The 27,056-nt window shown below is 39.5% G+C and overlaps 1 protein-coding gene across 2 annotated transcripts in view; it reads left to right on the top strand.

Annotated features, from left to right (window-relative positions):
* rprd1b (regulation of nuclear pre-mRNA domain containing 1B) overlaps positions 1 to 27,056 on the top strand; it is a 137,301-nt gene that overhangs the window by 3,403 nt on the left and 106,842 nt on the right. The window contains exons 2-4 of one of the 2 annotated variants that reach the window (XM_043710188.2): positions 4,789 to 4,918; positions 6,673 to 6,806; positions 19,397 to 19,561. In XM_043710188.2, coding sequence (XP_043566123.2) covers positions 4,789 to 4,918; positions 6,673 to 6,806; positions 19,397 to 19,561 — 429 coding nt within the window. The remainder of the gene's footprint in view (positions 1 to 4,788; positions 4,919 to 6,672; positions 6,807 to 19,396; positions 19,562 to 27,056) is intronic. The other variant, XM_043710189.2, reaches the window with a different exon arrangement.

Here is a 27,056-nt window from a genome sequence, read left to right as displayed (position 1 = left end):
CTACGGGCAATTTAGCATCGCCAATTCACCTGACCTGCATATTTTTTTTTTGGATTGTGGGAGGAAACTGGAGCACCCGGAGGAAACCCACGCAGACACTGGGAGAATGTGCAAACTCCACACATAACACAGTTGCCTGAGGCATGAATTGATCCCGGGTCTCTGGCGCTGTGAGGCAGCAGTGCTAGCCAACGAAGTTTGCATTCGTAATTTAAAACTGATACTTAACAATCTTTCAGGATCTCCTGCAGTATTTTTTTTTAAATTGGTTAGTTAAGTTAGCAAGAGGCTAAAAGCAAGTGAAAATTCTTGATGTCCCGAAGAACTTGCAGAAGGTAAAATTTTGTGAGAAAAGCAGAGGTGAGTTAAAGCAGGACCTACTTTTTACAATATAGAAAAGAAAAGTGAGAACAGTTCCTGTTTCCAACTTGTCTTTTCTTGTTTCACTAGTATCAGATCTGAGATGAGCATTACTTGAGCTGCAATCATATTTTTATTAGTTTGATTTTCTGAAGAAGCGTGAAGTTTTTTATTTAAATAGTTGTCTGGTTGTATAAAAGTGTTTTGATGAAAAAAGATACATTTTGTTGAAGTTTTTCATTTTGTATGCATTAGGGCGTTTTGCAAGAATACCAATTCAAGGAGAAACAAATTTATATTGCATAAGAGGAGAGTGTTGATAGGTTACCAGTTGGACTCTAAGGAATGCAGTATGTGGATTTCAGTGCTATTGTGGCGGGTATGTATGTCCAAAATCTGGTGGATTGTGTCAACCAGAATATCCTTTCATCTGTTCTCCACAAGCAAGTTACTAACTGTACCAAACAAAACTCCCAGCACAGTATTCAACACTGATTCTGCGACTGGACAGCAATTGCTGGATAATCCTGAACATGGAATACTTGTTTGTACAGGAAGCTTTGAATATTAATGCTTAAGACCCTGTTCTTTATGCACAGAAAGGACATACTGTGTCTGCTTTGACTCAACGCTGAACAAGATAGTTCACATTTCTCAGAGCAATGCCTGACAATACGGAGTAAACCTTTCTGATTTAAAATTTAAATAAAGTTTGGCAGTTGATTGTCAATCAATATTAATGGGTGCATTTTCCATGGAAATCTCTCAGCCAATCCAAGTCCAACATTTTCTTTGAAATGCCTTATGTTTTCTTCATTTGTAGAAACTGGACATCGCTGGTTGGTCAGAATTGTTTGTCCATTCCTAGTTGCCTTTGAAAAGGTAGTGGTGAGCTGCCTTCTTGAACTGCTATAGTCCATGTTCTGTAGGTTGAACAACAGTGCCATTAGGGAAGGAATTCCAAGACTTTGACCCAGGATGGTGAATGGCTTGGAGGGGAACTTAAAGGTGGTGGTGCACCCTTGTGTCTGCTGCCCTTATCCTTTTGGATGGAAGTAGTCATGGCTTTGGAAGGTGCTGCCTGAGGATATTTAGTAAATTGCTGCAGTGTATCTTGTAGATAATACACATTGATACTGAGTGTCATGAGTTAAAGGGAATGGATGTTTGGGGATGTGGTACCAATCAAGTGGGTTGCTTTGTCAAGTTTATTGAGTATTCTTGGAGCTGCACTCATCCAGACAAATGGGAAATACTTGTCTGAAATACTCCTGACTTGTGTCATGTAGATGGTAGACAGGTGTTGGGGTGTCAGTGGATGAGTTACTTGGTACAGTATTCCTAGCCTCTGACCTGCTCTTGTAGCCACTATGTTTATGTGCTGATTCCTGTTGAGTTTCTGGTCAATAGTAATCCCAAGGATATGGGCAGTTCAATGATGGTAGTATCATTGAATGTCATGGGGTAGTGGTGAGATTGTCTTTTGGTGATGGTCATTGCCTGATATTTGTATGGTTACTTAGCACTTTTCAGTCTAAGCCTGGACATATCTAAATTTTGTTGCATTTGAACATGGACTGGTTCAGTGTCTGAGGAGTTGCAAATGGTGCTGCACATTGTGTAGTCATTGGTGAACATCCTCACTTATGACCTTATGATGGAGGGAAGATCATTGAAGCAGCTGAAGGTGGTTGGGTCGAGGGCACTAACTACACTGAGGAACCCTTGGACAGTTGTCCTGGAGCTGAGATGACAGACCTCCAACAACCACAGCCATCTTCTTATCTACCAGGTATGACTCCAACTAGCAAAGAGTTTGTGTCCTGATACTCATTGATTGCTGTTTTGCAAGGGCTCCTAGATATCACCCTCATTGAATGTGGTCTTAATGTCAAGGGCTGTCACTGTTACCTTACCTCTGGAGTTCAGTTTTTTTTTGTCTCTTTAAACCAAGGCTGTAGTGCGGTCAGGAACTGAGTGGCCATTATGGAGCTTAAACTGGGTGTCACTGAGCAGGTTATTGCTGAGCAAATGCTGCTCAGTCGCATTATTGATGACATAATCCATGACTTTACTGATGATTGTGTGTGAACTGGAGCAATAATTGGCGAGTTGAGATTTGTCCTGCTTTTTGAGGACAGGACATATCTGGACAATTTTCCATATTTGTTGTGTAGATGCCTGTGTTGTAACTGCACAGGACAAGCTTCCTAGGGCTGTGGCAAATTCTGGAGCAGAAGTACTTTTGTTGGAATGTTGTTTGGGCCCACAGCCTTTGCAATATACTGTGTTTTCAATCATTTCTTGATATCACATGGCGTGCATTGAATTGGCTGATGATTAGAATTTGTGATGGGGAGGACTAGAGGTGGCAGTGATGGATCATCCACTTGGCAGTTCTGGTTGAAGATTGTGAATGCTTCAGCCTTAACTTTAGCACTGATGCGTTGGGTTCTTCCATCATTTAGGATGGGCATATTTGTGGAACTGCCACCTCCAGTGAGTTTATGATCTACTGTCATTCATGACTGGATGCAGCAGGACTGTTTAGACCTGATCCGTTGATTTTGCAATTACTTAACTCTGTCTGTCACTTGCTGCTAATGTTGTTTTGGCATATAAGTAGCCTGTTTTTTAGCTTCGCCAGAGTGGCACACCATTTTTAGGTGCATCAGCTCCTCCTGTCATGCAGGAGAAAGTGAGGACTGCAGATGCTGGAGATCAGAGCTGAAAAATGTGTTGCTGGAAAAACGCAGCAGGTCAGGCAGCATCCAAACAGCAGGAGAATCGACGTTTCGGGCATAAGGTCTCCTTCATTCCTGAAGAAGGGCTTATGTCCAAAACCTCGATTCTCCTGCTCCTTGGATGCTGCCTGACCTGCTGCGCTTTTCCAGCAACACATTTTTCTGCTCCTGTCATGCACTCTGCAATGAGCCAAAGTTGATCCCCTGGCTTGATGGTAATGGTTGAGTCGGGGGTGTGCTCAGCCATGAGATCACGGGTTATGCTGGAATGCGGTTCTGCTGCTGTCGATACCTGGTCTTGAGTTGTTAGATCTGTTTTAAATCTCCATTTTAGCAGGGTGGTAGTGCTATACAACACAATAGAGGTTGTTCTCAATGTGAAAGTGTGGCTTTGTCTCAACAAGGACTGTGCGGTTGTCACATTTAGTGATGCTGTCATGGGCAGGTGCATCTGCAGATGGCAGATTGGTAAGGATTAGGTCAAGTATGTTTTTCTCTCTTGGTTCCCTCACCATCTGCTGCAGACCAGTCTAACAGCTGAGTCCTTTAGGACTCAATCAGTTTGATTTATGGGTGGCTGCTGAGCCACTTGTGGTAGATATTGAAACCTCCTCACCCAGAGTAATTTTGCAGTCCTGCCACCCGCCATGCTTTGCTCAACATGGCGTACTGATTCATCAGTGGAAAGAAAATGGTATGCGATAAGCATCAGGCTTCCTTGCCCACGTTTAATCTGAAACCTTCATGGGGTCCAGAGTGAATGCTGAGGATTCATTGGGTAACTCCCTCCTGTCTATATACCATTGTGCCACTATCTGAGTTTGTCTTGCCAGTGGGACAGGACATATCTAGGGATGATGGTGATCTTGTCTGGGACATTGCCTTACAGATAACGTTCCATAAGTACGACTATGTCAGGCTGTTGCTTGACCAATCTGAGAGACACATCCCCACTTATTCCCTGTGAGACAAATCTCCCAATTTTGGTACTACCCCGAGATGTTAGGAAGGAGGACTTTACAGGGTCGAGAAGGCTGTTTCTGGTGTTGTCTTTTCCCGTGCTTAAATCGATGCCAGGTTATCTGTCCAGTTTCATTTCTTTTGAGACTTTGTAGCGATTTATATAACTCAGTGGCTTGCTAGGTATTTTTAGAGAAGAATTGCGAGTTAATCACATTGCTGTGAGTCTGGAGTTCCAAGTAGGTTATACCAGGTGAGGATGGCATATTATTGAGTAAGATGGATTTTTTATGACAATTAACAAATGTTTCTGGTCGTCAGTAGATTCTTTATCCCATTTTTAAAAAAATGAATTCAAACCCAGAACAAGAACATTAGCTGGGTTTCTAGATTTACACTCCAGCAATAATACCACTAAGACGTCACCTACCCTGCAATATAATGGTGTTAAATTTCAGGGAAATTGACTCAATTGGAGGCTACATCTAAACAAGTTTCTTCCAGATAGCACAAAATAATTACCAATTAAAAGATCTTTACACGGTTCAACCACCATCAACCCAAGCAATTTTAAAGCAGATCACACAGATAATCCATAAATGTAACAGCTCTGTTTTAAGTTATCTGCAGTTATTTCTAACTGACAACACTTGTCTGGTGTATAGGAAGGTTATATATCTGAGTGTTTTTGTCTTCATTAATTGCAACCTTTTTTATGTAACAGCTAAACCAAGCAGGAAATTGACATTCATCTACCTGGCTAATGATGTCATTCAGAATAGTAAGAGGAAAGGTCCTGAATTCACCAAGGCTTTTGAGGGAGTTCTTGTGGATGCTTTTTCACATGTTGCCAGGTACAGTATATGTTGAGCTTTATTTTGAAATAATAACATGGCTGTGCTATAGATAGGAAGTTCATTTGACTAATTTATTGGTGAATAAGTTTAGAAAAATGCTGACATTCGTCCAGACTTGCAGACTAGCACATCTGTGATTTTAGTTGAGATACTAAGATCTCACCTTCTTAACCTCACCCTTCACCTGAGGCATGGTGACCATCAAGTTAACTGATCACTAGTCATCCCTCGTAATGAGCAAGCAGCCCTAATGTCCTGTCGGACTGTTGTAACTTAATATTGCTATTGTTTACCAGTCCACAAAGGATCACAGGTCAGATTTCATGTCCAATAGAAAGCTTTCTTCCTCTGCACCTTGGGCAATACATGTGGAGTTCTATCAGCAGTGAAACAAGAGATATATATACTGTAACTCTGTATATAGGCCTCTTGTAAAGAAATAGGAAAGTTAAAATCTGCATGAATGAATTGATGAATGGAATTTCAGAAGTTTTAATCCACTGCAAGGTATGAATGAACTCATTTTATGATTTTGATGGAATGTGTCATAATTATTTGTGTGCCTATTTTGGTTTCTGCATTCTACAACTAAGTCTGAATGTGAAGTAAACAGACTGTGAAGTCAAAAGCTTTTGTTACTTGAAAGTCAAGCGTATGTTCTAAACTATCTTGTCAAGTTGTAAAAAGTAGTATTAAAGGTGACGTGCGTTACAATTTGCTTTGTATGTATGCCAGTGTGAAAAGCATAATCTTGTCACGATGGGATTATGTAAAAGATTGTTTTTAAATGGATTTAGAAGTAATTTTGGATTCTGAAATTGGTGTTTCTATACCTAGGAATGCAATCAAAAGCATGTTAATAATTGCTGTCATTGTAGAGTTTCTTCTAACCACGCTGAATCACCTGGGCTTGTTATATTTACTTAAATTCCACATTTTTGAGCAGAATAGAAAATGAATAAGTTGCATCCAGCCTTTGAGCAGTCACATCTGACATTCTAATACTGACATGTACAACCTGACAGTACATTTAGTGTGAGAGCAGGACTGAAATCTGCCCAACTTTACTGGCATCTTCCATTTATTAGGTGTTCCTGTGGCATAATGGCGCTGAATCTCAGTATGACAGTAACATTGAGTGGCTAAACTGACTAAATGTTAGTATAATATGTCCATGACAGTGACAGTGTATGAGTGTCAACTGGTGATTCCCAATTGCACTCTAGCAGTATCTGCTCTCAGTAACTAACCAGTTGCATGTGCATGGAAGCCATTTATTGTGGATCCACTTTGTAAAGTATAAAGCATGTGCATCAATTTTCTCATCCATAAATTCTCTAATGAGTTCTCAAATTTTTAGAAAGTCATTGTTGAGGAAGTTTCACTGGTTTGTGCTGAGTGCAATGTAAAATAGGAGTGCTCCATTGGAATGATGTGTTACAGTTATGTTTAGAGACATGATTTAATGTACTACTTTCAATTTCTTTCCAGCAATTATTCTATAAGTAGTTATGGGTGACCATCCATTGAGGACAGGAGCAGGTTTGTTTTGAGTAGCTAACTTTTGTCTTGTTTCCTGATAGAAGCTGAGAGAAATTGTTATCCTTGATCAAAGGTGATATCTTCAAGTTTTTTTGTAAATAAGTTTTCCTTCAGGATAAGTATAAGAGAAGCCATGATGTTACTGAGTCTTAAACAATATTAAAGTTACTGGAGTTTTGTTCATATTTTAAAATTTTTTCTTTCCCCAGAGAATCTGAGCAGAGTTGTAAGAAACAAATGGAACGAGTCCTGAATATCTGGCAGGAAAGAATTGTCTATGATATTGATTTTATTCAACAACTTAAGTTAACTGTGGATGAATCTAACAGTCCACTTCCAGTAGGTATGCAAATCATAACTTATAATATGATCATGTCAGTGTACAATTTGCATATTATAACCTGAATTATTCAGATTATCTTTGTGCTGAATAGGTATTCGGTTGAAACAAACTGTGTTCTGTATGTGACATTTGTAAAGTGGGATATTGGTGTTGAAATGGTTGTATGTGGACCACTGTCTGCTACTTATTGAGTCTGTTGAGAACAAAATATGTGTCTGTTAATTTCCTTATCTCATAGTATTGCTTTGTGAATGTTACTTCAATTAGCAGTGGTCATTACATGATTGAGTTTTGCATTTAATTTGAGGAAGAGAGCAAAAAAGGGTTTAAGATGAATGCCTTTAAGGGCAATTATGAATATATGAAATAGTTGGCTAAAGTGAAATGGAAAATTTTGTCAAGGGATAGGGTAGTAGGGATGCAGGAGCAGACAGTTTAAGGAGATATTTCGTAACACTCAAAGAAACATTTGAGTGAAAAAGCAATAGTTTGGGGAAGGACTCACCACCTGTGATAGCATACTGAGAAAAAGCATACAGTTCTGCAAAGATTGCTGGCAAGTCAGACTAGACAGAATAAAATAAATTGCCAAGAATTATTTTAAAGAAATGGGGGAAATAAATAGGGTATTAGGGCAAATCTAGCCATAAGTATGAAAATTTCTACAGGTATTTCAAAATGAAAAGTATATCTATAGTGAGCATTGATTCATAGTGGATGTTATCTTGGGAATTAATAGTGGAAAATAAGGTCAGTGAACTGAGCAGTTAGTTTGCTTCTGTCTTCACTGTAGAAAACACAAATAACTTTCCAGAAATGATTGGAAATCGTAGGGAGAAGGGAGTGAACAAGTTAAAATAGAGTTATAGAAATTTACAGCACGGAAACAGACTCTTTGGTGCAACTCATCCATGCCGACCAGATATCCCAAATTATCTAGTTCAATTTGCCAGCATTTGACTCATGTCCCTCTAAATCCTTCCCATACCCATCCAGAGATTTTAAATGTTGTAATTCTATCAGCTTCCACCACTTCCTCTGGCAGCTCATTTGTATTACCACCCTTTGTTTAAAAAAAAGAATTGCCTGTTAGGTTCCTTTCACATTTTTCTCCTCTCGCCCTAAACCTATGCCCTCTAGTTCTGGACTCCCCCACCCCAGGGAAAAGGCCTTGTCTATTTACCCTATCCACACCCCTCATGATTTTATAAACCTCTACAAGATCATCCCTCAGCCTCCGACAGTTAAAATCTGCAGGGAAGGGGTATTGAGAATGTTTATTAGAATTCAAACCTGACAAATCCCCATATCTTGATTGGGTAACATAATATAAACAGGGGATTAGTTAGGTAACAGGAATTAGAAAGTTGGCTAAAATCTTTTTGCATGTTGAATTCAGAATAAGTTAAATTTGGTAATCCAATGGAATAGAGAATTTTTCAGTGAGCTTGTTTGTCTGACCTTGTGTTTAGTTTCAGACTGCATTGTCTTTGTGCTGGGTCGTTTGCATCTTTTGTCAAATTAACAGATTGTGCAATTGTAGAAAATTTAAAATTTTGTAAAATACTGAAAATAGTTATCCATCCGTCAGAAATGCTTGGTATCATTGCAAAGCTAATATAAAAACAAAAAATCTCTACAGCGTGGAAATAGGCTGTTTGGCCCAACAAGTCCACACTGACCCTCCAAAGAGTATCTCACCCAGACCCATTCTCTGCCCTTATTACTCTGTTTCCCCTGACTAATGCATCTAGCCTACACATCCCTGAACACTATGGGCAATTTAGCATGGCCAATTCACCTAACCTGCATATCTTTGGATTGTGGGAGGAAACTGGAGCACCTGGAGGAAACACAGACGTGGATAGAATGTGCAAACTCCACACAGACCATTGCCCGAAGCTGGGCTCTGGTCCTGTGAGGCAGCAGTGCTAACCACTGAGCCAGAATTGGTCAGGGACCTCAAAGTGAACGAGCCATTGGGAAGTAGTGACCACAATACAATAAGCTTCAATCTGCAATTTGAGAGGGAGAGGGTACAATCGGAAGTGACAATATTTCTATTGAATAAAGGGAACTATGGAGCTATGAGGGAGTAGCTGGCCAAAGTTCAATGGTGCAATACCTTAGTAGGGATGACAGTGGAGGAACAATGGCAGATATTTCTGTGTATAATGCAGAAGATGCAGGATCAGTTCATTCCAAAAAGGAAGAAAGATCCTAGGAGGAGGCATGGGTGGCCATGGCTGACGAGGGAAATTAAGAAACATATAAAGTTAAAAGAGAAAAAGTATAACATAGCAAAGATAAGTGGGAAAACGGAGGACTGGGAAGCTTTTAAAGAACAACAGAGGATTACTAAGAAGGAAATACCCAGAGAAAAAATGAGGTACGAAGGTAAACTGGCCAATAATATAAAGGAGGATAGTAAAAGCTTTTTTAGGTATGTGAAAGGCAAAAATATGGTTAAGACTAAAATTGGGCCCTTGAAGACAGAAATAGAGGAATATATTATGGGGAACAAAGAAATGGTAGAAGAATTGAATTGGTACTTCAGATCTGTGTTCACTGGGGAAGACACAAGCAATCTCCCTGAAGTTACAGTGGCTGAAGGACCTGAACTTAAGGGAATTTATATTTGCCAGGAATTGGTGTTGGAGATACTGTTAGATCTGAAGGTTGATAAGTCCCCAGGGTCTGATGGTCTATATCCCAGGGTACTGAAGGAGGTGGCTCGAGAAATCGTGGATGCGTTGGTGATTATTTTCCAGAGTTTGATAGATTCGGGATCAGTTCCTGCGGATTGGAGGGTGGCTAATGTTGTACCACTTTTTAAGAAAGATGGGAGAGAGAAAGCAGGAAATTATAGACCAATTAGTCTGACCTCAAAAGATGCTGGAGTCTATTATAAAGGATGAAATTACGACACATCTGGATAGTAGTAACAGGATAGGTCAGAGTCAGCATGGATTTATGAAGGGGAAATCATGCTTGACTAATCTTCTTGAATTTTTTGAGGATGTAACTCTGAAGATGGACGAGGGAGATCCAGTAGATGTAGTGTACCTGGACTTTCAAAGTTTTTCATAAAGTCCCACATAGGAGGTTAGTCAGCAAAATTAGGGCACATGGTATTGGGGGCAAAGTACTAACTTGGATTGAAAGTTGGTTGGCAGATAGGAAACAAACAGTGGTGATAAACGGCTCCATTTCGGAATGGCAGGCAGTGACCAGTGGGGTACCGCAGGGATCAGTACTGGGACCGCAGCTTTTAACAATATATGTTAATGATATAGAAGATGGTATTAGCAATAACATTAGCAAATTTGCTGATGATACTAAGCTGGGTGGCAGGGTGGAATGTGGTGAGGATGTTAGGAGATTACAGGGTGATCTGGACAAGTTAGGTGAGTGGTCAGATGCATGGCAGATGCAGTTTAATGTGGATAAATGTATGGTTAACCACTTTGGTGACAAGAACAGGAGGGCGGATTACGACCTAAATGGAATCAATTTAGGTAATGGGGCAGTACAGAGAGATCTGGGTGTTCTTGTACACCAGTCAATGAAGGTAAGCATGCAGGTACAGCACGTAGTGAAGAAGGCTAATAGCATGCTTGCCTTCATAACAAGAGGGATTGAGTAAAGAAGCAAAGAGGTTCTTCTGCAGCTGTACAGGGCCCTGGTGAGATGACATCTGCTGTATTGTGTGCAGTTCTGGTCTCCAAATTTGAGGAAAGACATTCTGGCTATTGGGGGAGTGCAGCGTAGGTTCACTAGGTCAATTCCTGGAATGGTGGGATTACCTTACACTGAAAGACTGGAACGACTGGGCTTCTTTACCCTTGAGTTTAGAAGACTGAGATGGGATATGATTGAGACGTATAAGATTATTAAAGGATTGGACACTCTGGAGGCAGGAAACATGTTTCTGCTGATGGGTGAGTGCCGAACCAGAGGACACAGCTTAAAAATATGGGGTAGACCATTTAGGACAGAGATGAGGAGAAACTTCTTCACCCAGAGAGTGGTGGCTGTGTGGAATGCTCTGCCCCAGAGGGCAGTGGAGGCCCAGTCTCTGGATTCATTTAAGAAAGAGTTGGATAGAGCTCTCAAGGATTGTGGAATCAAGGTTATGGAGATAAGACAGGAACAGGATACTGATTGAGGATGATCATATTGAATGGTGGTGCAGGCTCGAAGGGCAGAATGGCCTACTCCTGTACCTATTGCCTATTGTCTGTCCTGACCCTCCAAATAGCATCCCACCCAGACTTAAACTCCATCCTATTTCTGTCATCCTGTATTTCCCATGGCTAAACTACCTAGCTTCCACATCCCTGGACATTATGGGCAATTTAGTGTGGCCAGTCCACCTAATCTGCATATCTCTGAACTGTGGGAAGAAACTGAAGCACCCAGAGGATACCCATGTGAACCCTGGGAGAATATGAAAACTCCACACAGTTGCCTGAAGGTGGAATTGAACACGGGTCGTGGGCACTGCAAGGTAGTAGAGCTAATCACTGAGCCACCGTCCTGCCAAATGCTGGAGGTCTGACATTTATATTTTAAAAAAAAAACAAGATCTGTGGTAATTCAAATCTGGAAGCATCTTTCTCGAGAAAATGAGTTCATGTTTTGAGTTCAATGTGAATGTGAAGTCATATTGGATTTGAAACATTAACTGTTTCTCTTAATAAATATTACCTCTCCACTGAGTTTTTCCAGTGCTTTCTGTTTCTGTTTTATTACAAAGCTGCTGTCCATACTAATAGTTTTGAAATTTTGATTCAGATTTGAAGAACACAATTAATGTTTAAAAGCTTTGTTTTCAATACAAGTTTACTACTTGCTTGATTTTATTATACTATACTAAAATATATTTTGAACACTGGGAGCTTTGTTTGTGGTGTGTGCCCTTATGCTATTTTAACAAATCAAAATTAAGTTTTAAATTCAGAATTTACCAGTGATAACACAGGTCTGTGTATGTCCTGGTTGACATTTCAAGTTTGTTTTTTAGTCTTAAGTGTAAATGGTAATTGAAAACAAGAGTAAGTTATGCTTAACTAAGCAGTGTCATACTATCCCTAAACATATACCAAATAAAAATAAATGCTGTTTTTAGCGTTATTCCTACTGATGAACAAATTTAATTCTGTATAGGTAACATTAGAAACATATAGGTAGCAAAGTAAGTAGATAGTGTTGTGTTGCAGAACGCTTGATAATTAAAACCTTAATTATACTTTCAAGAGATTCAGTACATTAAGCTTTGAAAGAGTTATTTGTGTTATGTTCTTATGAGAGAGAATCACATTCTCGTTAATAAACTTTGGCTTTAATTTTTTTCCATACATGGGATTTGATTGATGCTGGCAACACTAACATTTATTGCCCAAAGTTTAACCACATTACTGTGAGTCTGAAGTCGTATGTAGGCCAGGTAATGATGACAGATTAGTAAATGAGATGGATCTTTACAACAATTGACTGGTTACACGGTTGCCATCAGGCTAGCTTTTTATCGAAGAGTGCAAGTTTCATTTTCTGCCATGGTGGAATTTGCATGTATATCCAATGACATTGCCACTATATCATCACCTGTCCTTTTAGAAATTTGCTGTTTGCAAGTAAAATTACTGTGCTTTCAAAATAATTAATCATTTTTGTCTTCCTGAAATAGTTTTGAAAGAGTTAACCACAACAGTGATTTAAAGCAGGAAGCAACGATGATTTGTGGGAGTTAAACATTTTAAAAGTTGTTATTGTCTGTGTGGCTACCTATAAATCTGCATTGACTGTGATTATAGGAGACATTTGGACAACTAAGTAATAGATTAAAATTCCACAGTTACGTTTAATCTGATTAGTTTTGTTTCGTATTTGAGAATGTTGTATATCTGCTCTTCATCCGTTTATTTTGAAGTAATTAGCAAAGTTAATTTTTATACAAATATTTGAAATCATAACGTTTTGAATTTATTATCTTTAATAATGGAAAGTGGAATGTTTTTCAACTGAAAAAAAAAGTAATCTGGAATAAATACTTCAGTATTGTGAGTGATATGGTATTGAGTTACACCTGCATTTACATTTCTTGCAAAAGTCTTGATATCTCTTAAGCCTAATGCAACAAATTCAACTTGGGTTAAAATATTGTAGGCAATATATTAAGACAAGTATCCTGAGTGTACAGGAAATAAATTTTACAGTATTAAAATGTTTTCTTGACTTCATGTAGAGTCTCAATTCAACATGGTTATTGCATTGAATACAGAATCTTTGATTTGATACTACATTTTTTAATGATCCCATGTTGTGAATGAAGCAGACACACAAGGTTTAGTTTGCAGCCAAAATATATGACCATAAGATGTAGCAGCAGCTGTAGGTTGTTTGGCTCATGGAGTCCGCTCCACTGTTCAGTGAAATCATGGCTGACCTGATAATACTCAACTCCACTTTCTTGCCTTATCCCTGTAACGTTTGACTCCCTTAATAATTAGATTTCTGTCTATCTCAGCCTTGAACATACTTAATGAACCAACATTGACAGCCCACTACAGTAACGAATTCCTCAGATTCTCACTGAGCTCCAACCAGCGATCTGGTTGTTTTGAATCTATGATGTGTAATCAGGCAGATTTAATAAATTATCTCAACGTAAAATATGCCCTGGGAAACAGTAATCATAATAAGGTAGTGTTTAATATCACTTGCATCAGAAACAACTGTGCTAAACATAAATAATAATTACAAAGGAATGAGAGCAGAGCTACCTGGGTGGACTGGGGAAAGGAATTTAGCAGCGAAGACTGTTGAGGCTCAAGAGCAGCTATAAAAGAGGGTAATTAATGACTCACCTGAAATACATCCAATTGAGAAAGAAGGGCCCTAGGAAGGGGATAAACCAAGTGTGGTTTACCAGGGAATTTGAGGATAACAAATGGAAAGGAAATCATACAATTATGGCAAAGATTAGTGGTTAGCCAGAGCATTACGGAAGTTTCAAAAAAGAACAAAAGGAAGAGAGAAAGATCACTAAAGAAAAAATACCAGGGAAGCTAATAATTAAAGATCAATAAGTTTATTGGACCTGATGAGATGCATCTTAGAATATTAAAGAAAGTAGCTACATTGTGTTTGTTTGTTCCCTTCTCCTCCCTTTTAACTCCTTGATTACTTAATATTTTTGGAAAACTGTTGGTATCCATTTGCATGAAAACTTATGCCAAATATTTGTTTGACTCTACTGCCATTTCCTAACTCCCCATTATAATTGCTCCAGCCTCATTCTCTAAGGGGCCTAGGTTAGTATTTCTTCTTTCTTCCTTTCTTTATACTTAAGGATTTTCTTATTGTCTCTTTCAGTGTTCCTTGCTAGTTTGCTGTTGTTTTTATTTCCTCTTTTATTATTGTTATGGTCATCCTTTTTGGCTTTTAAAACTTCGCCTATTCTCTGCCACCAATCTTTACCACATTGTTTTTCTCCCCTTCAATTTGATGTTGTACTTAAATGGGCTATGGTTAACGATAGTTGGTTTATCCCTTTCCAAGAATTCTTCTTCTCTACTAGGATATATCCTTGCTATGAGTCATGAACTTTGTGTTTGAATGGGTGCCATTGACTCTTGAGTATTGCGATCCTGTACCAGCTAATTGGACAGGCCACTCCAAAATATAGCTGGACCTAGAAGTACCAGATTAAAATCTTTAGCTGTAAAAATGTTTTCCCTCTACCAATTTCTTTATATATTTTCTAATCAACCTGTTTGAGATGTTCTAATACGTCCCTGGAGCAGGCAGGACTTGAACCCAAGGCCCTTTCTCACTATCTCAAAATTATTGGAAAATTAAAATGTTTGAGATGTTCGTTGGTTAAAGAAATAAGCTGACTTTTCGACTAGAAAATAGACAAAATGTCCTATCAATCTTAGTTGATTGGAGTCCTGTTATTTTTAAATGAATAATGAAAATATCACACGTTGAGGTGAGTGCAGAAACCTTTCCTTGAATGAGTGATACAATCTGGAACTCAAATTTGTTTCAGAAATTGAACCACAGATCTAAGAAACTGTAACAATATCAATAAAGTTGTGGAATTAAAAATGTAGTGTTCATTTCACATTTCAACGCAGCCAGATGCTTTATTTCTTTATAAATGTATTGTGATGTTTTCAGGTTTGTTATGTTTTCTCCAGCTGCTATGATGAAAGTTCTCCATTTCAAAATAATTATAAATCTGTAATGCAGGTGTTAGAATTTGAATTGGAATAGGATGCCCTACAGAATATCATTGAAACTTCTGATTTATTTCATAATTGCAAGCTTTTGAATTGTGAACAGTGTAGGCAGAATATACTCTGCAATCTCTGTTAAATCTGTTCCGTACCCAAGAAAAACGTAGTTGGTTTTGCTAGATTATTTTCTTTCCTCCAAGACAATAGACAATAGGTGCAGGAGTAGGCCATTCAGCCCTTCGAGCCTGCACCGCCATTCAATATAATCATGGCTGATCATTCCTAATCAGTATCCTGTTCCTGCCTTATCTCCATAATCCTTGATTCCACTATCTTTGAGAGCTCTATCCAACTCCTTCTTAAATGAATCCAGAGAGTGGGCCTCCACTGCCCGCTGTGGCAGAGCATTCCACACAGCCACCACTCTCTGGGTGAAGAAGTTTCTCCTGAGCTTTGTCCTAAATGGTCTACACCGTATTTTTAAGCTGTGTCCTCTGGTTGAGCACTCACCCATCAGTGGAAATATGTTTCCTACTGCCAGAGTGTCCAATCCTTTCATAATCTTATACGTCTCAATCAGATCCCCTCTCAATCTTCGAAACTCAAGGGTATACAAGCCCAGTCGCTTCAGTCTTTCAGTGTAAGGTAATCCTGCCATTCCAGTAATTAACCTCGTGAACCTACGCTGCACTCCCTCAATAGCCAGAATGTCTTTTCTCAAATTTGGAGACCAGAACTGCACACAGTACTCCAGGTGTGGTCTCACCAGGGCCCTGTACAGCTGCAGAAGCACCTCTTTGCTTCTATACTCAATTCCTCTTGTTATGAAGGCCAGCATGCTATTAGCCTTCTTCACTACCTGCTGTACCTGCATGCTTGCCTTCATTGACTGGTGTACAAGAAAACCCAGATCTCTCTGTACTGCCCCTTTACATAAATTGATTCCATTGAGGTAGTAGTCTGCCTTCCTGTTTTTTCTACCAAAGTGGATAACCATACATTTATCCACATTAAACTGCATCTGCCATGCATCTGACCACTCACCTAACTTGTCCAGGTCACCCTGTAATCTCCTAACATCCTCATCACTTTTCACCCTGCCACCCAGCTTTGTATCATCAGCAAATTTGCTAATGTTATTGCTGATACCATCTTCTATATCATTAACATATATTGTAAAAAGCTGTGGTCCCAGCACGGATCCCTCCGGTACCCCACTGGTCACTGCCTGCCATTCCGAATTGGAGCCGTTTATCACCACCATTTGTTTCCTATCAGCCAACCAATTTTCAATCCAAGTTAGTACTTTGCCCCCAATACCATGCACCCTAATTTTACTCACTAACCTCCTGTGTGGGACTTTATCAAAAGCTTTCTGAAAGTCCAGGTACACTATATCTACTGGATTTCCCTCGTCCAACTTCATAGTTACATCCTCAAAAAATTCAAGAAGATTAGTCAAGCATGATTTCCCCTTCATAAATCCATGCTGACTCTGTCCTATCCTGTTACTACTATCCAGATGTGCAGTAATTTCATCCTTTATAATAGACTCCAGCATCTTTCCCACCACTGAGGTCAGACTAACCTGCTTTCTCTCTCCCACCTTTCTTAAAAAGTGGTACAACATTAACCACCCTCCAATCCTCAGGAACCGACCCCGAATCTATTGAACTCTGGAAAATAATCACCAACGCATCCACGATTTCCCGAGCCACCTCCTTCAGTACCCTGGGATGCAGACCATCAGGCCCCAGAGACTTATCAACCTTCAGACCTAACAGCTTCTCCAACACCAAATCCTGGCAAATATAAATTCCCTTAAGTTCAGGTCCTTCAGCCACTGTTACCTCAGGGAGATTGCTTGTGTCTTCCCAAGTGAACACAGATCTGAAGGACCCATTTAATTCCTCTGCCATTTCTTTGTTCCTAGTAATATATTCCCCTGTTTCTGTCTTCAAGGGCCCAATTTTTGTCCTAACCATTTTTTTGCCTTGCACATACCTAAAAAAGCTTTTACTATCCTCCTTAATATTCTTGGCCAGTTTACCTTCGTACCTCATTTTTCCTCTGCGTATTTCCTTCTTAGTAATCCTCTGTTGCTCTTTAAAAGCTTCCCAGTCCTCAGTTTTCCCACTTATCTTAGCTATGTTATATTTTTTCTCTTTTAACTTTATATGTTTCTTTACTTCCCTCGTCAGCCACGGCCGCCCATGCCTCCTCCTAGGATCTTTCTTCCTTTTAGGAATGAACTGATCCTGCAACTTCTGCATTATACACAGAAATATCCGCCATTGTTCCTCCACGGTCATCCCTGCTAAGGTATTGCACCATTTGAACTTTGGCCAGCTCCTCCCTCATAGCTCCATAATTCCCTTTATTCAACAGAAGTACTGTCACTTCCGACTGTACCCTCTCCCTCTCAAATTGCAGATTGAAGCTTATTGTATTATGGTCACTACTTCCCAATGGCTCCTTCACTTCGAGGTCTCTGACCAATTCTGGTTCGTTACACAATACCAGATCCAGAATTGCCTTCTCCCTGGTCGGCTCCAGCACCAGCTGCTCTAAGAATCCATCTCTGAGGCACTCCACAAAGTCTCTTTCTTGTGGCCCAATACCATCCAGATTCTCCCAGTCTACCTGCATGTTAAAATCCCCCATAACAGTAGTGACATCTTTGCGACAGGCCAATTTCAGTTCCTGATTTAACTTACATCCGACATCCAGACTACTGTTTGGGGGCCTGTAGATGACTCCTAAGAGGGTCTTTTTTACCCTTAGTATTTTGAAGCTCTATCCACACTGACTCTACATCTCCTGACTCTAGGTCCCCCCGCGCAAGGGACTGAATATCATCCCTTACTGACAAGGCCACCCCACCCCCTCTGCCCGTCAGTCTGTCCTTACGATAATGCGTGTATCCTTGATTATTCATTTCCCAGGCCCTGTCCACTTGAAGCCACGTCTCACTTATCCCCACAATATCGTATCTGCCAATTTCCAAAAGAGCCTCAAGCTCATCCATCTTATGTCTAATGCTTCTTGCATTCATGTATAGTATTTTTAATTTGTTACTACTCTCACCCTTCCCATCAACCCTTATTTCACTCAACCTTACAGCATGATGCCTTTCCAAGTTTTCTGCCTCATTAATACAGTTGTCTTTCTTGACTTCTCTTGTTCTAACTTTCCCTTCAATTTCCTTTTTAAACATCCAGTTTGTCCCCTCCCCCCCCCGCTACTTAGTTTAAATGTAGCGGTGTTGCAGTAGAAAACCTGCCTGCCAGAATACTGGTCCCTAACCTATTAAGGTGCAAGCTGTCTCTCTTGTAGAATTTATGTTTACCACAAAATATACCCCAGTGATCCAAGAAGATGGAAGTATCTTTACTATTTTGACTATTTAGCAATGCATTGAGAAGTTGCAAAACTTTGCAAGTTAGAAAGGAGTAAAATTATATTTCTAAGCTTTATTTGGAAACAACAAAAGAAAACCTTTGAAGAAAATCTGTATTTGTGTTGGACTTTTTTCATTCCTATTGAATTTCACAAGTGATGAAATGTTTTTAATAACCTGGCTCCTATTTTGAGTTGGGAATTTGGCAAGAAATTGCAAGTAAAATGTGTACAACAAATGTTACCGTGAGGAAATGGGCGGCGTGGTGGCTCATTGGTTTGCACTGCTGCCTCTCAGCGCCCATCTCAGGCAACGGTCTGTGTGGAGTTTGCACATTTTACCCGTGTCTGTGTGGGTTTCCTCATGGTCTTTGGTTTCCTCCCATAATCTAAAGATGTGCAGCTTTGGTGAATTGGTCATGCTAAATTGCCCATTGTATTAGGTGCATTAGTCAGGAGTAAATATCGAACAGGCGAGTGGGTCTGGGTGCGTTACTGTTCGGAGGGTCGGTGTGGACTTGTAGGGCCAAATGGCCTATTTCCAAACTGTAAGGAATCTAATTTAATCTATGAAAAGTTAATCCTGATTAGTTGAGACTGACTGGCAATTAAAATGAACATCTCAAATTTTTAAGCTAATGCCAGCAGTTAAACCTTAGGGAAGTTTTATTGCAAAAGGTGTCCAGTTGCAACAGGCAGTGGCAATTGAAAGACTTCCTAAACATTAGCATCTCTGCTTCCAAAGCAAGTACCCATGCTTTGATTGTTTAAATTTCTCCCTTGTTTTAGGATTATTGTAAAACTGAGAATTCCTGGACTGTTTGAATACATTTTGTGTTTTCTACATTTTTTTGTAGGTTAGGAGCTTAAAGTGATGTAAAATTGCAATAGCATTTAGTATGTACCCCAGTAATTACCGTCTGACAGCAAATTTAATCTTTGCAGAGAATGCTGGTTCTAAAGTCGTATATGATCAACCACCATCTTGCCCATCATCCAGTGAAAGGCAATTTCGATCTAACAGAGTTCGTAATGCCGAGGTTGTAAAAGGTCATGAATCAGCAACATCTGACTCTTCATGCAGCATCTCATCTGATACCAGATATCTAGGTCAGTAGGTTTCCAGAGAGCCAATAGTTATACCATCTTTCTAAAGAAGATGGAATAATTCCACAAAAGGAAATATTTTAAGATGCATCCAGCCTTTACTATTGTGTGAAGTTGGTTATGCCTGTGTCTAACCTTTGATCATGGCTCAGGAGGTGGTTAATGGTTTTTGTTTTAAACTCTTGATTTTAAAATAGTGATATTTATTTACCTGTATGTAGTGCCCATGAATTGGATTTCTTGATATTTTGTTTTCCATGCTGAACATCTGGCGGAAGTGGAAAGCTGAAATGGTGAGGTGTTCAAGCTGTATAGGATTGTGTAAATCACTTTTTTTCTCTTGTGACTGAGAAGGGAAACACTTCATTTTTGTGGAAAGCAAGACTTGGATCTAGAAGTTAGTTTGCATTGATGGTGTTATTCACATTCTCAACATTCAAAGCCTTTATGCTGAATGAATTACTTTTGAAGTGTAGCCATTATTATTGAGGTAGTTGAAGAACCCTATTTGCTGTTTGTTAGATAGCTCTGTGCAATGTCTTAAGCTTCTCTGCATAAAGGCAAATGTGTCCTTGGAATGTAATTTAGTCAGAAATGTAGCATGTCTGACAATCCCACATTTATGCAGTGAAACATCAGCTTTGATTTATGTAAAGAGGTTTTTTGACTCTTGAATTGTAGTTCTTTGCTTCAAATATCAGAAAATTAGCACTAAATCAATTGACAAATATTGCGACTGTACAGGACGTTGTCGAGGCCACTTTTGGAATAAATGTACAATTCTGTTTGCCTTTCTATAGGAAGGATGTGAGTAAACTTGAGAGTGCAGAAAAGATTTGCAAGCAAATTGCTGTGACTGGAGGATCTGAGCTATAGGGAGAAGCGCAATAGGCTGGAGCTATTTTTCTTGGCGAGTCGTCAACTGAGGGTTGACCTTGTAGGGGTTTATAAAATTGAGGGGTATGGGTAGGGTAAATAGCCACGGTCTTTTTCTGAGGAAGGAGTCATCGAGAGCTAGTGGACGTAAGTTTAAGGTGTGAGGGGAAAGATTTAAAAGGGACTTGAGGGGTAACTTTTTCAAGCAAAGGGTGGTGGGTGTATGGAACAAGCTGCCAGAGGAAGTGGTAGAGATGGGTACGGTTACAGCATTTAAAAGGCATCTGGATGAGTATATGACGAGGAAGGGTTTCGAGTTATATTGGCTAAATGCTGGCAAATGGAACGAGATTAGATTGGGATGTCTGGTCGGCAGTGATGAGTTGGACTGAAGGGTCTGTTTCTGTGCTGTATGACTCTGATTTTAAAACGCAAAAGCAACATTTAATAATCAAGCAAGAAGGTGGCATTGTTTTAAACTTTTTTAGAAGGTTGTACTTTAGACTAAAATCATGCCATTTTCATTGTTGTTTTTACTAGGTTGTATTTCACAGCTTCTCCCATATAGCAGACGCTCCCCCTTTCAACTGTGCCATGAAGATCATGAACATCACTTGATCATTTTTGCAAAGGGGGGAGAATCTGAGCATTATCTTGGACTCTGTACTTTGAATCCAAAAATTATCGAATGATTACAGCACTGAAGGGACCGTTCAGTGCAGTGAGTCCATGCTGTCCATATGCAAGAGCAGTTCAGCTAGTTGCATCCCATAGTATGTTCCTGTATCTCTGTAAGCGTTTCCTTATCGGGCGCTTATCCAATTTCAACGGTCAAACAGTTTGTAAAATTCTTGCTAAATTTGATGCGAGTTACTGAAGCATTAAGGCAACTTACAAAGCAATTTCAAATGATCAAGAATATGTTAACGTCGCCTGATTCTAGCACTGCAATCTTTCATTATCAACTATAATTGCAGTTGGTGCCACAGGTTTCAGGCAGTCTTCAAATACAGGAAAATGGATGCCAATTTCAAATGACAGATTTCAAGCACTGTCAGGTACTGAGAAGAGCCGTGTATTCATGCAGAATGATGCTTTTTCTGTCAAAGGGAATTACACATAGTTCTCAGGCAGTTTCTTAATGATTACATGGCTTATTTTACTGAAAAATGTGGATTTGAACATCTTGCAAATTTCCTGGATATCCTTAATCTGTTGACTAAGTGTAGAACAAGGAATCATAGCAATCAAAGCACTCTTACCATGTGGGTTAGCACATTTGGAGCTATTGATGGGAAAGAGACTTCAAGACATAACTGTTATTGTACTTGAGAAATTGCTCCCTGGTCTAACTGTCTAGGAATATCAAGAAATGCAAGACCGAAATCTTACACAACACAGTATACAGAAGAAACTACAATAGGCTCCAAGAGTGTAGAATGCAGACCAAAACAGATGGGATAGTTGTCCAGACAGATCAGCAGAGATCGTATCTGGTGCACATATCACAATACACAATAAGAAGAAATGGGGGAAAGCTTATTCAATTAAATCCATAAGTTTCTTCCCAAAGTCAGCAAATAATCATTTATTGGTCAGGTGAATTTGCCATGCTAAATTGCCCGTAGTGTTAGGTGAAGGGGTAAATGTAGGGGTATGGGTGCGTTGCGCTTTGGCGGGTCGGTGTGGACTTGTCAGGCCAAAGGGCCTGTTACCACACTAAGTAATCTAATCTAACCTAATCTAAATGAGCCAAATGTTGAAACTTAAAAGTAGAAGGAAGTGTACAGGTACATAACATTTTATCTGAAATCGGAAAAGCTCCGAAATCTGAACTCTTTTTGTGAAGTTTTTCTTTCTCCATAACAAGGTTGTTTGGTGTGCAAACAGTTAATCCAACTCCACACCCACTTGACCCACGTCAATCAGATGTGATGTGGTGGCATGACCCAGTACTGGCAAGCATCAGTTCTGTCTCAGCGTCTGCTGTTTGGTAAGATTCTTTTTATTTCACCATTAATCAATCACTTATTCTGAAAATTAGCCTGCCCCTAAGATTTCTGATAAAGGATTGTGTACCTGTACTAAAAATGTCACTGCAACAATCAAAATTAAGGAAGAAAAGTTATTTTTTAGAAAAAACATCAGCGATCTTCCAAGTTCAAGTTCTAGTTTTCATGGAAGAATTGTGGAAACTGCTGAGAAATAAAATTTGTGAAGTCCAAGTCTTTGTTGAAGATGTGCAATCAGATGAATTGGCCATGCTAAATTGCCCATTGTGTTAGGTGCATTAGTCAAGGGTACGTATGAGGTAGGGTAATGGGTCTGGGTGGGTTGCTTTTCGGAGGGTTGGTGTGGACTTGTTGGACCGAAAGGCCTGTTTTCATACTGCAGGGAATCTAATCTAATCTAATCAAAAAGCTCTTTCGGGTTGATAAATGATGTGTATCTAGGGCCAGGCCCAAAAATTTAATATCTAGTTTTCACCTCATTTTGATACTTTTTAGGAAATTCGTACATATATACTAAAGAAAACAACATAAGCAACAGTCAAATGAACTAGAGCAAAACAAAACCTCCCAAAAGAGCTTCACATGCAAATATTCAGTTTATTTTAAAGTAAAAGGTCATTTCTGATGACCACTGGTTCTGATTTCTCAAAGGTGGAATTATTTAGGAAAATGTTTTTGTAAGTAATCAAGTGTCTAATTGGTGCTAGCTATTTTTTGAGGTAGTATCTCTTTAAAAGTGATGGCTTGTCAATGCCCTACTGGCGAGCTAAGGCCTGAGCAGTAGCATCATTAAAATAGACCTGTGGAATTACACTTTCCCAAACTCCAGTATCTTAGACCTTTATCAGGTTAGGTAAAAGGAGTGATACTTTCTACCTGTGTTTTTACAAATATATTAAGGACAAAAGGGTAACTGGTGAGAGAATAGGGCCCCTCAAAGATCAGCAAGGCGGCCTTTGTGTGGAGCCACAGAAAATGGAGGAGATACTAAATGAATATTTTGCATCAGTATTTACTGTGGAAAAGGATATGGAAGATATAGACTGTAGGGAGATAGATGGTGACATCTTGCAAAATGTCCAGATTACAGAGGAGGAAGTGCTGGATGCCTTTAAACGGTTAAAGGTGGATAAATCCCCACGACCTGATCAGGTGTACCCGAGAACTCTGTGGGAAGCTAGAGAAGTGATTGCTAGGCATCTTGCTGAGATATTTGTATCGATAGTCACAGGTGAGGTGCTGGAAGACTGGAGGTTGGCAAACGTGGTGCCACTGTTTAAGAAGGGCGGTAAAGACAAGCCAGGGAACTATAGACCGGTGAGCCTGACCTCAGTGGTGGGCAAGTTGTTGGAGGGAATCCTGAGGGACAGGATGTACACTTATTTGGGAAGGCAAGTCTGATTCCGGATAGTCAACATGGCTTTATGCGTGGGAAATCATGTGTCTCAAACTTGATTGAGTTTTTTGAAGAAGTAATAAAGAAGATTGATGAGGGCAGAGCAGTAGATGTGATCTATATGAACTTCAGTAAGGCGTTCGACAAGGTTCCCCTTGGGAGACTGATTAGCAAGGTTAGATCTCATGGCATACAGGGAGAACTAGCCATTTGGATGCAGAACTGGCTCAAGGGTAGAAGACAGAGGGTGGTGGTGGAGGGTTGTTTTTCAGACTGGAGGCCTGTGACCAGTGGAGTGCCACAAGGATCGGTGCTGGGCCCTCTCCTTTTTGTCATTTACATAAATGATTTGGATGCGAGCATAAGAGGTACAGTTAGTAAGTTTGCAGATGACACCAAAATTGGAGGTGTAGTGGACAGCGAAGAGGTTTACCTCAGATTACAACAGGATCTGGACCAGATGGGCCAATGGGCTGAGAAGTGGCAGATGGGAGTTTAATTCGGATAAATGCGAGGTGTTGCATTTAGAGAAAGCAAATCTTAGCAGGACTTATACACTTATTGGTAAGGTCGTCGGGAGTGTTGCTGAACAAAGAGACCTTGGAGTGCAGGTTTATAGCTCCTTGAAAGTGGAGTCGCAGGTAGATAGGATAGTGAAGAAGGTGTTTGGTATGCTTTCCTTTATTGGTCAGAGTATTGAGTACAGGAGTTGGGAGGTCATGTACAGGACATTGGTTAGGCCACTGTTGGAATATTGCGTACAATTCTGGTCTCCTTATCAGAAAGATGTTATGAAACTTGAAAGGGTTCAGAAAAGATTTACAAAGATGTTGCCAGTGTTGGAGGATCTGAGCTACAGGGAGAGGCTGAATAGGCTGGGGCTGTTTTCCCTGGAGCGTCGGAGGCTGAGGGGTGACCTTATAGAGGTTTACAAAATTATGAGGGGCATGGATAGGATAAATAGATAAAGTCTTTTCCCTGGGGTCGGGGAGTCCAGAACTAGAGGGCATAGGTTTAGGGTGAGAGGGGAAAGATATAAAAGAGACCTAAGGGGCAACGTTTTCACGCAGAGGGTGGTACGTGTATGGAATGAGCTGCCAGAGGATGTGTTGGAGGCTGGTACAATTGCTGCATTTAAGAGGCATTTGAATAGGTATATGAATAGGAAGTGTTTGGAGGGATATGGGCCGGGTGCTGGCAGGTGGGACTAGATTGGGTTGGGATATGTGGTTGGCATGGACGGGTTGGACCGAAGGGTCTGTTTCCATGCTGTACATCTCTGACTCTATGAACAAGTATTTGTAGAATTAACTTCTAAAAGGTACTCATGACTCTAATGCTATCACTCTCTTTAAAAGAGAATTCACTCAGCATTAAAACACCTTTAATTTACACACCCAATGTAATCTCCCTAACAGTTTTTTTTTTTGCCATCTAAATCTGTTTATTGTTCCCACTGATCATTTAGAAACTATTAATTTCTTGTGATTGTTCATAATCTAGTATTAGGAAACTTGGATTCTCAAGTAGACGAACAAAGCATGACTTTGATTTGTATTTCTACATTATGTGCATTAAGAAGAGAAAGGCATCGTTTTAGTTTAATTTCTGAGTGGCATAACATGGTCTCTGAAACTTTGTTTACTTCTTAATGAGGTTTTTAAAATATCTGAAGTGAATAATTCAGTGCTTTAATAACAGAAGAAGGGGATGAAAACTGCTGTTGTCTATTGACAGGAGTTCACAGGAAGACAGAACAATGCAGAAAGTCAGGCAATGTACAGATTTAATCAGCAAGAAAAAGCACTGTTGCTTCAGCCATCTCCACAAAACTAGGATTGGTGAAAACCCAAAAAGCAAAAAACTGCTGGGAGCTGGGGGTATGAAAAATTTGAGTTTACTCTGAAAGTTTGGAAGTTAATAAGAAAACTTCAGAAACCATTCCAACTCAACAGGCAGCTTTAAATTGGAGACAGAGTGACCCTTCTCTAAGATTTAAGTATCTGTAACGTTCATGTTAAGGGTAAGCAGATTGAAACTTTACTCAGACAATTTTAGCAAGATTATTTCAAATAGTTCTTGTATTGTTTGTTTTTTCTTTCTTTTGTTCTTCTGTTAAAAGCACAAATTCCAACCTCTTGTGAATTTATTCAGTAATTCATCACCATGGGAAACTATTAGGAAATGTAAAATGTTTGGCCTATCAAGCAGAATTGCACTTTGAAATTTGACTTGTCCGGTATAATATGGACCAGGCTAGACTCCCTCAGAACATGTCAAGAAAGTAGCCCAAACCCTAACTTTGTTTTAAGCAGGTGTAAAATGGATATTTTAACGGGGGTGCTGCTGGTCAAACCATTTAGTTTTAAACAAAACAAGATTTATTTACAAGATTACTGAACGGAGCACAAACAAGAGAGAACAGAATACTGAATAACTTAATCTATCTGAAAACCCAACAGATTATCCCAATTTAGTGATGCTGTTCCTAATACTTGCAACAAACAGCAAGTTATAACAGGAGAGAAGTCAGAGAGATCAGCATGGACCTGCTGCTTTTGGTCCAGCAGCCTTTTTCAATTCTACTGTGCTAAAACCAAACCAAAGAAAAGCTGAGCTGGGAAAACTGGCCACTCCCTCTTTCATTGTACAAGTTTTTTAGGTATAATCAAATTGGCCCGAAAACCCTTCAACTTAGACTTTTCAAAGTCTGGGTCTTTTATGACCTCTCTGGGGAAAAAAAAGCAATGACAACATAACTTGTTAAAGGAGCAGATTTGTCACAGGTATTACTATCAGCTGGGATCATAATGTGTTATTTATTCTGTTGAAAACTTACATAACTGATGCAGATCTGCACAAAAGTTGTGCAAGCAGATAACTTTCTTGCTCTCAAGTTGAGACTTGAGCTACCTCTCAATGAATTAGCCAATAAGTTATGACTGTTTCTCCTCATGTATATTTGGCAATCTTTCTTTTTCAATGAGCAATTAAATTTGTACTTTAGAATTTGACTTTTTGCAGTGTGAATGTTTTTCTTATATTGTCAACATTGGGCATGGTATTAGTTTTAGCACATCTTAATTTAGTAAATCATATACTTTGTGCAGAAGTCACACTTGCTTTTGTCTTATGTTGTTCACGTTTTATATCTTCAGCATAAACTCAATTTGCTATAGATCTCAGAACTGCAAAAATCAAATGACCATCAAAA

The sequence above is a fragment of the Chiloscyllium plagiosum genome, unplaced genomic scaffold, assembly GCF_037043375.1.
Source record: "Chiloscyllium plagiosum isolate Xiang-an unplaced genomic scaffold, Cpla_swu_hap1 HiC_scaffold_15, whole genome shotgun sequence".
Taxonomy (NCBI): domain Eukaryota; kingdom Metazoa; phylum Chordata; class Chondrichthyes; order Orectolobiformes; family Hemiscylliidae; genus Chiloscyllium; species Chiloscyllium plagiosum.
The sequence above is the reverse complement of the archived record's forward strand: the minus strand, read 5'-3'. Positions and strand labels throughout refer to the sequence as shown.